Below are 10,425 nucleotides of genomic sequence, written 5' to 3' on the forward strand. Positions count from 1 at the left end.
TAAAAATCATACAATATATGATTTTCTGGATTTTTGTTTTAGATTCCGTCTCTCACAGTTGAACTGTACCTATGATAAAAATCACAGACCACTACATGCCTTGTAAGTAGGAAAACCTGCAAAATCGGCAGTGTATCACATACTTGTTCTCCCCACTGTACACACAGTACCAGTCAAAAAACACACTTACTCATTCAAGGGTTTTTCTTATTTGTAATATTTTCTACATTGTAAAATAATAGTGGAGACATCGAAATTATGAAATTACACATACGGAATCATGTATTAACCAAAAAATGTGTCAAACAAATCAAAATATAGTTTATATTTGAGATTCTTCAAAGTAGCCAACCTTTGCCTTGATGACAGCTTTGCACACTCTTGGCATTCTCTCAACCAGCTTCATGAGGAATGCTTTTCCAACAGTCTTGAAGGAGTTCCAACATATGCTGAGCACTTGTTGGCTGCTTTTCCGTCACTCTGCGGTCCAACTCATCCCAAACCACCTCAATTGGGTTGAGGTTGGGTGATTGTGGAGGCCAGGTCATCTGATGCAGCACTTCATCACTCTCCTTTTTAATCAAATAACCCTTACACAGCCTGGAGGTGCTTTTGGTCATTGTCATTTCGAAATTCAAATGATAGTACCACTAAGCCCAAACCAGTTGGGATGGCATATTGCTGCAGAATGCTGGTTAAGTGTGCCTTGAATTCTAAATAAATCACTGACAGTGTCAACAGCAAAGCACCCCCACACAGTCACACCTTCTCATATACGCTTCACGTGGGAACTACAAATGCAGCGATCATCCATTCACCTACTTCTTGTCTCACAAAGACATGGTGGTTGGACTTTTTTATTTTTTTTATTTGGAGTCATCAGACCAAATGACAGATTTCCACCGGTCTAATGTCCATTGCTCGTGTTTCTTGGCTCAAGCAAGTCTCTTCTTATTATTGGTGTCCTTTAGTAGTGGTTTCTTTCCAGCAATTTGAGGCCTGATTCACACTGTCCCCTCTAAACAGTTGATGTTGAGATGTGTCTGTTACTTGAACTCTATGAAGCATTTATTTGGGCTGCAATCTGAGGCTGGTAACTCTAATGAAATTATCCTCTGCAGCAGAGGTAACTCTGGGTCTTCCTTTTCTGTGGCGGTCCTCATGAGAGCCAGTTTCATCATAGAGCTTGAAGGTTTTTGCGACTGCACTTGAAAAAAGTTATTGAAATGTTCTGGATTGACTGACCTTCACGTCTTAAAGTAATGATGGACTGTCATTGCGCTTTGCATATTTGAGCTGTTCTTGCCATAATATGGACTTGGTCTTTCACCAAATACAGCTATCTTCTGTATATCACCCCTACCTTGTCACAACACAACTGATTGGCTCAAATGCATTAACCTTTTGTGTGTAGGGGGCAGTATTTTCATTTTGGCTAAAAACCGTACCCATTTGAAACTGCCTATTTCTCAGCCCCAGAAACTAGAATATGCATATAATTGTCAGATTTAATAGAAAACACTCGAAAGTTTCCAAAACTACAAAAATATTGTCTGTGAGTATAACAGAACTGATATTGCAGGCGAAAGCCTGAGGAAAATCCAATCAGGAAGTGCCTCTTATTTTGAAGCATTTCTGTTCCTATGCATGCCTATCCTCCATTTAAAGGGATATCAACCAGATTCCTTTTTCTATGGCTTCCCTAAGGTCTCAACAGTCTTCGAACATAGTTTCAGGATTTTATTTTGAAAAATTAGCGTGAAGGATCACATTGCGTAAGTTGATAGGTGGGGGCTCTCAGAGCGAGTTTTGCGCAACTGAGTAAAGCGGACATTGTTTCTCCCGCTGTTATTGAAAAAGCTACACACTCGGTTGATATATTATCGAATATACATTTTAAAAACAACTTGAGGATTGATTATAAAAAACGTTTGACATGTTTCTGTGGACATTATGGATATTATTTGGAATATACGTCTGTGTTGTCGTGACCGCTCTTTCCTGTGGATTTCTGAACATAACGCGACAAACAAACGCCGGTATTTTGGGTATAAAAATAATCTTTATGGAACAAAAGGAACATTTGTTGTTGTAATTGGGAGTCTCGTGAGTGAAAACATCCAAAGATCGAAGGTAAACCATTTTTTTGATTGCTTTTCTGATTTTCGTGACCTAGCTACTTAATGCTTAGTGTACATAATGTTATGTTATGCTATCGATAAACTTACACAAACGCTTGGATTGCTTTAGCTGTAAAGCATAATTTCAAAATCTGAAACGACAGGTGGATTAACAAAAGGCTAAGCTGTGTTTTGCAATATTGCACTTGTGATTTCATGAATATGAATATTTTTTAGTAGTATTATTTGACTGTGGCGCTATGCTATTCAGCGGTTGCTGATGACAATTATCCCGGTACCGGGATGGGTAGCCTCAAGAAGTTTTGGAGGAAAGAAATTCCACAAATGAACTTTTAACAACAAGGCACACCTGTTAATTGAAATGTACAACCTCATGAAGCTGGTTGAGAGAATGCCAAGAGTGTGCAAAGCTGTAATTAAGGCAAAGGGTGGCTTCTTTGAAGAATCTGAAATATATTTTGATTTGGTTAATGTTTTTTTGGTTACTACATGATTCCATATGTGTTATTTCATAGTTTTGATGTCTTCACTAATATTATTGTAAAGAATAAAGAAAAACCCTTGAATGAGGAGACGTGTGCAAACTTTTGACTGGTATTTAATAGTATTTAATTTTAAAAAATTGCTGAGAAAACTTGGAGGTGTAAATAAGAACAGTCGCCAGCTGTGGAACCCTGCACTAAACCATTAACTAAACTGGATGTCTGTGCAGTGTACATCATGCTCAATCTAGAACATTTTGAAACTATATCTCCACTTCAAATCTTTAAGTGCTACTAATTTATCAAGAAAACTGTCTCTCTAACTTGGTGCATTACAGATAGATGATTAGGATAATACAATTTCTATGGGGGGGTTCTCACCTCTTCGTACACCTCTCTGACTGCTGCTCCACACGGCTCCTCCTCAGGCTCCATCCCTCCTCCTGGTACAATCCACTGGTCCGGGTGCCGACTGCTGCTCACCAGCAACACCTGGAATGGGTCAAAATAAACCAATGATACTCAAATAGTGGTTTGTGGGAAGAATCCGGCTCGCAAGCCTCTAGTTTCTTGTCCAGGCAGATACTTAACTACACAACCTCTCAGTTCAACAAAATATGCATGAATTGAGGCATACATTTGATGTGGGGGAGTTTAAAACATATTCAGCAGGATATTAAATTGAGGAGTACAGTGAAATGTGGATAGAAAATGCTTCTTTATTATCCTATATTAACCTACACATTGATCAGCAGTACAGCCTTCATCTGGGTATCTGCCCATTGACATAAAGTATATTGTACGTCTGACACCAGCAGCCGCACCTGCCAGGGTGAGGTGGGTCTGTGACAGGAAAAGCTGCCATTGGAAGAACCCCCAGCTCAGCTCTGTGCCAATCACATGGTCACCCAGGTCAGGTTTATAAACATGGGGCAATTCCACAGTAACGGAATTATTACTCTGATTTTTCACTTTAAAATGTATGCAAAACAAAAACCAACTCTATTCACTAGGTCTACTTTGAATACATTTACTGGAATATGTGCAGATACAAAGTTTGGTAAGAGATTTATGTCAAATCTCCCTCCGTTTTTTATGCAACCACATTTTCAAAAACTCTTAAATATCTGCTCCGAATTAGGATAAAAAAGTGTCTGCAGAAATAATAGGGTGTCAGCTATGATATGACAACTTGAGTTTGAAAAATATATATTTGAGTTAATGAACAACAGTAAATTAAGTGGATTTACACCCCATAACATAATTACATCAAGGGTCCCTGATCTGTACTACGCAGAAATGTCGAATTATGGATATGAATGTCCTTCTCTTCAGATGTATTGTGAATAGGTACACCAAGGTAGAAAAAATAAATATTATCCTTTGCATATGGGTATTATTCTACACAATGGCTATTATTCTAATGAGCTCGGCCCCCAAACTAGACAAAATTCGGAACCAATCATAGATGTCTATGTTTCACAAGTTTGGACATTACAGTACAGCACAGTAGAGTACAATATAGTAACTATTTTACTGTACTGAACAATACTCTACTCTTCTTTACTTTTCTGTACTGTAATGTACTCTACTGTGCTTCACTGTACTCTACTGTCCAAATTTGTGAAACATATACATCTGTGATTGGTTAAGATTTGGTCCGGTCACCAATCATGGACGTCTATGTTTGGGCCAAATCAAGGCCAGTATGGACCAAAACTCAATCTCTGTGGACGTTGAAATCAAGGCCGACCCAAAAAATGTCCTCTGTGGATGTTAAAATCAAGGCCAGGATGGACTGACCAAATTTCATCTACTTTTTAAATGTCCATGGATGTCTGGTGTCGGTCAGTGCTCAGTGGTTGCGGATGCTGTTTACAGTAAATGGAAAAAGATGGGGCTCATGGGTAGGTGTTAGTAAGATATAGGTAACATTAACTAGAGAGAAAGAGAAGACAGAAAGAGAAAGAAAACAGTTATGAGCTGAACATAACATGTATGCCAGTGGATTGGAGGACATTAGCAGGTGACCCAGCTGTGGTTTGTGAGCACTATAATTTCCCATTGTAGCCTATTCAATTGCAGTAAATCCATTTCATTTTTGGATTTTATTTTGTTACTAGAACACATTCTCAATTACAGCAACAAACTGGGGAATAGTTACAGGGGCGAGGAGGGGGGATGAATGAGTCAATTGGAAGCTGGGGATGATTAGGTGGCCATGATGGCGTAAGGGACAGATTGGAAATTTAGCCAGGACACCAGGGTTAACACCCCTACTCTTACTCGAGTGCCATGGGATCTTTAGTGACCACAGAGAGACAAGACACCCGTTTTCCCGAAAAACGGAAAATGTCCCCAATCACTGCCTTGGGGCATTGGGATACTATTATAATCAAAAATGTGTTACCGATTTGGTAACAGAATTGCGAATTTGAATCACTTAATAATTCATAAAAATAATTCATACCCAAAGTTGCAAAGGAAATGTTATGATCTATTTAATAAACACAAGAGACCAGAATAAATGATGAGTGTGACGGTATAGCTGGACCAGCAGCATCTAGTGGTAAACCAGATTCACAGGGAATACATGACATAGTATGGAGAAGTAAAAGTCCAAGTCACAGCTTCATACTACTTGTCAAACACAAAGAAATGATACTAGCGGTTAACAGTATTGGGCCAGTAAACGAAAGATCGCTGATTTGAATCCCCAAGCTGACCAGGTGAAAAATCTGTCGATGTGTCCTTAGCAGAGCGTCTGCTAAAATGTAAAAGTCAGTCTGTATACTGGTTGTTGGGGTGGGATGGCATGGGGTGTGGGGGGTCCGTGGATGGCTTTTGACCATGTCTTACTCATTAGTAAGAAGAAGTTTGATCCAAATCTGACGATGGGTACTATATTTATTGAATATTATCTGAATCCTATAAATTAAAATGTCCAATTTGGGTGCAATAAATTAGCTTAATGTTTCAGAAATGCCAACCTTACCTGTTTCTAACTACATAAACTATTTTATAACAATCTGAGATGGTGGGTGTCATGGCTTGCTGAAAAGACATGGAATGACTCCACCATATGTGAGCTCACAGAGCACATGCATCCTCTGGCTCCTGCATCCCCCCAGCCCCTAGTCAGCTTCTGTCATCAAGAACCGATTTAACATCAGCTTTACTGACCATTGTAGACCATTGTCCAGAACTAATGAATTACCAACTAAACAATCAAATCAAGCACCCAGGACAGGAGCATTTGCTAAAGTATTGTACTACCTGCACAAATATTTTGCAAAAAGTGGGGCTGGGCTTGGGAGATTCTGAAGAGAACTTGCTAATGATAATGCCTGATCTCTAAGATAATGTTGCTGAAAGTCACCCCAGAGTTGCACAAAATTGAGAATGAGTCATTTGGAAAATTACACCATTATCGTATGAAATGCTGTAGATTGGCTATTGATAACTTTACACAGTTTAACATGACCTCGTCATTTCTATCCCTAGATAACCTTAGAATAACCCTCAATTCAAATTACAAGGAGCTATCAGGTGACCAAAATAGACCCAGTGAATTTTGGACAGATGAAATTGTGAATTAGCAAACTATAAAATTACAACCTAAAGGATCATAAGGAGTTGCTGTTTATAGGCCGGGATTATTGAAATAAATACTTATCGTGCAACAGGATGTGTGACACTACATTTCAGAATTGGCCACAGAAACAGAGGTTTCACCCACACTAACTCTGTATAAACCCAGAGCCTAAGGTGTTTGCTGGAACATTGGCGGCAGTGCACTCACAAACACACTGCAAAAGTACTGAATCAGCAGTTGCCTTTCTGCATGAAAACCACAACAGCTTAGCAGAGCAGCTGAATGACCAGTCCTGATCCAATCCACACCAGTGTGAAGGCCTTGTTGTCATAAGGTTTCAGAGGTTACGTTTCACAGTTGTTTCACTTGAACTGAAACAATACTGAGTGCAGCATTCAGCCTGGCTTAACCAAGCTACCTACTTATGGTAAAAGAGCTCAATTAAGCACAGTGATTTCATTTGCTTTTCCTCCTGACAGTCAAATGGTATGCATCTTTGATTACAACAAAACTGTCTCTGTCTTTTAAAGAAGTGTAAAATCCATTCTGTGGGGGAGGCTACACATCTAATGCCCCCATCTCTGAATGAAAATGGCTCCTCAGATGCATGTTCTCAGAGAATAGAGATCTATGCCACTAAGGAGGAATTTCCTGTGTTCACACATCTTCATTGTATTAATGTGAGTAATACATGTATACACTCTGTCACCCTGCCAACTTACAGACACGTTGCAGCTAAGGTCTTCTATAGTTGAAGTGATACTTTGGGATTTTGGCAATGAGGCACTTTATCTACTTCCCCAGATGAACTATGGTGCATAGCATTTGTATGTCTCTGTGTCCAGTATGAAGGAAGTTAGAGGTAGTTTCAAGAGCCAATACAAGTGTTAGCGTAATGACTGGGTGAGTTGTGTGGGTGTGTATCAGAGAGAGGAGGTGGGTAAGGGAATCTGACAGGGGACAGCTAGTGCCTCTGCCGCAGCATTTCTATAAATTGCAGCTGACAGGTTACTGGGTATTTAGCACAGTGTAACACTCATCCCTTGGCCCCCCTGGCTCTCCCAATCAAATGCAGTCCTGACAGACAGGGTCTTGTCCCCAGGCAGAGTAGTCATGATCCAAGATGCTCCCTTTCTTACCACTTCAGTCCCATGTTAAGTCCTAAACAGTGTGTGTGTGTGTGTGTGTGTGTACTGCGTACATACAGTACAGGCTGCCTTTGTGTTTTGTGGTGCCTCAGCATAGAAATCACATTAACACGTGTGGTGTCACTCACATGGTAGCGACCTGCACAATATAACCAAAACAGCTGAAGCCTAGAGGGACTAGTATTAAATAGCCAACACCACCCTGACTGACTGACTGACTGACTGCAAATACATTATTTCATAATGGGCCAGTATTTATAGACAGAGGTAGGCTATCATTAAATATTTTGGAGGCAAGTGATTATAGCTTATTACCAATGCAATGAAACACGACAAATCGCATACCAGCTTCAGAATGCAATTACAGTAGGCGGGCTTATTTGTTCCTCAATGGTCTAAAAAGGTGGTAAAATATATGCCCAAATAACATAACCTAAGTCTGACCCTGTTTCCAAATGGGCACATTTGTTTTTGTTTATTAAAACCATGCCCTGAGTAAGCATAGCTTACACATGTCAATGAAACTTGTGTTTACAAAGAAATGTATAAGTCTAGATGGCATCAAAGCATGCATTACTCACTCTCTCTCCCTCTTATTCCCTCTTATTTTCCACCATAATTTGCAAATAAATTCATAAAAAAATCCTACAATGTGATTTTCTAGATTTTTTTCCCTCCTTTTGTCTGTCATAGTTGAAGTGTACCTATGATGAAAATTACAGGCCTCTCTCATCTTTTTAAGTGGGAGAACTTGCACAATTGGTGGCTGACTAAATACTTTTTTGCCCCACTGCACATTTTGCTGCGGGGCAATGACGAGATTCAGGATGTTTTCCCCACGCAAAGCCACGGGAAGTAGGGATGCAGCACCCCAGACAAATCGGAATAAATAAATATTTAAAACAATAAATTGTAGAAAAATAAATATTCACAAAAGTAGTGCACTGGTCCTTTACTACTCCTGTATTAGCGGCCCATACAGAGTCTGAAGCTCAGGGAGAAATGTTTTCCTTTTGAAGGTTTAATAAAACCTTAATTCAGCCAAGAAATCCGTTTTTACAGGATCCTGACCAATTGTGCTATTTTGTGTGTTTTCTTGCGCTGATCTTAACTTTTTTTGTACATAATGTTTCCTTCTGGACATCAGAACAGCAATCATTAACCTGGATTTGGATGTGATTTCTACTTCAATGAGCCGGCAGCAAAGGACATCCTGCTCATCCCAGACCAGGCCCAAATCCCCAACACTGGAGGATATACCTGACAAGACTACGTCGGAGACTGGATAAACCGCCTCTACCTTCAAACGTGTAATCCAACGTTTCCCAAACTCAGTCCTGGAGACCCCAAGTGGTACTCGTTTTGGTTTTTGCCCTAGCACCTAACAGCTAATTCAAATAATCAAAGCATGATCATGAATTCATTATTTGAATAAGCTGTGTAGTGCTAGGACAAAAACCAAAACGTGCACCGCTTGGGGTCCCCAGAAAGGAATTTAGGAAACACTGGAATAAACTGGATGAGCGCCGTTCGAGAATAACCTATTAAAGTGATCTGAAGAACTGCAATATCCTATGTTTCTCAGAGTTAACGGTGAAACAAAGACTTTGAAAATATAAATCTAGCTGGTTTTTCTATCCATCAGCAGGACAGAACGGCAGTGGTGGGTTCACTCACGGGGGATGGTGTGTTTCTCTTTGTTAACAACAGCTGGTGCACAATCTCTAATATTAAGGAAGAGAGTTTATCTGGAGGTGAAGAAACTCTGGTTCACCTTTACTCCACACACAGAGATGCATACAAAGCTCTCCCTCGCCTTCCATTGGTCAAATCTGTCCATAACTCTATCTTCCTGATTCCTGCTTACAAGCAAAAACTCAAACAGGAAGTACCAGTGACACGCTCAATACGGAAGTGGTCCGATGAAAGGGATGCTAAGCTACAGGACTGTTTCACTAGCACAGACTGGAATATGTTCTGGGATTCATACAATAACATTGAGGAGTTTACCACATTAGTCACCGGCTTCATTAATAAGTGCATCGACGACGTCACCCCGACATTGACCATACGTACTTGTACCAACCAGAAGCCATACAGGCAACATCCACACTGAGCTAAAGGCTAGAGCTGCTGCTTACAAGGAGCGGGACACTAATCCGGACCCTTATTATAAATCCCTCTACGCCCTCCGACAAACCATCAAACCGGCAAAGCGTCTGTTCGACTGAGATCGAATACTACTACACTGGCTCTGAAGCTTGTTGGATGTGGCAGGACTTGCAAACTATCACAGATTACAAAGGGAAACCTAGCTGCGAGCTGCCCAATGACGTGAGCCTACTAGATGAGCTACAGTGCCTTCAGAAAGTATTCACACCCCTTTTTGTTGTGTTACAGCCTGAATTTAAAATGGATTAAATTGAGAATTTTTTGTCACTTGTCTACACACAATACCCAATAATGTCAAAGTGGAATTATTTTTTTCAAAATGTTTTACAAATTAATGAAAAATTAGTCAATAAGTATTCAACCCTTTTGTTATGGCAAGCCTAAATAAGTTCAGGAGTAAAAATGTGCTTAACAAGTCACATAATAAGTTGCATGGACTCGCTGTGTGTAATAGTGTTTAGCATGAGTTTTGAATGACTACCTCATCTCTATACCCTACACGTACAATTCTCTGTATGGTCCCTCAGTTAAGCAGTGCATTTCAAACACAGATTCAAACACAAAGATCAAGGAGGTTTTCCAATGCCTTATAAAGAAGGGCACCTTTTGGTAGATGGGTAAAATTTAAAAAATTCACTCCCAGGGGTGTGAATACTTATGTAAATTAGATATTTCTGTATTTCCTTTTCAATAAATGTGCAAGAATTTCTAAAAACATGTTTTCACCTTGCCATTGTGGTATTGTGTGTAAATGGGTGTAGATTTGTTTTTAAATCAATTTTGAATTCAGGCTGTAACACAAAATGTGGAATAAATCAAGGGGTATGAATAATTTCTGAAGACACTATAAATGCCTTGCTTCGAGGCAAGCAACACTGAACAATGCA

General features: G+C 39.8%; 1 protein-coding gene across 2 annotated transcripts in view; it reads right to left on the minus strand.

Annotated features, from left to right (window-relative positions):
• Nucleotides 1–10,425, minus strand: part of LOC110497714 (diphosphoinositol polyphosphate phosphohydrolase NUDT4B) — a 31,781-nt gene that overhangs the window by 18,582 nt on the left and 2,774 nt on the right. For both annotated transcript variants that reach the window (XM_021574013.3, XM_090209477.1), the window contains exon 2: nucleotides 3,005–3,115. In XM_021574013.3, coding sequence (XP_021429688.1) covers nucleotides 3,005–3,115 — 111 coding nt within the window. The remainder of the gene's footprint in view (nucleotides 1–3,004; nucleotides 3,116–10,425) is intronic.

The sequence above is a fragment of the Oncorhynchus mykiss genome, chromosome 2 (genome assembly GCF_057628025.1).
Source record: "Oncorhynchus mykiss isolate SJ-2025 chromosome 2, ASM5762802v1, whole genome shotgun sequence".
Taxonomy (NCBI): domain Eukaryota; kingdom Metazoa; phylum Chordata; class Actinopteri; order Salmoniformes; family Salmonidae; genus Oncorhynchus; species Oncorhynchus mykiss.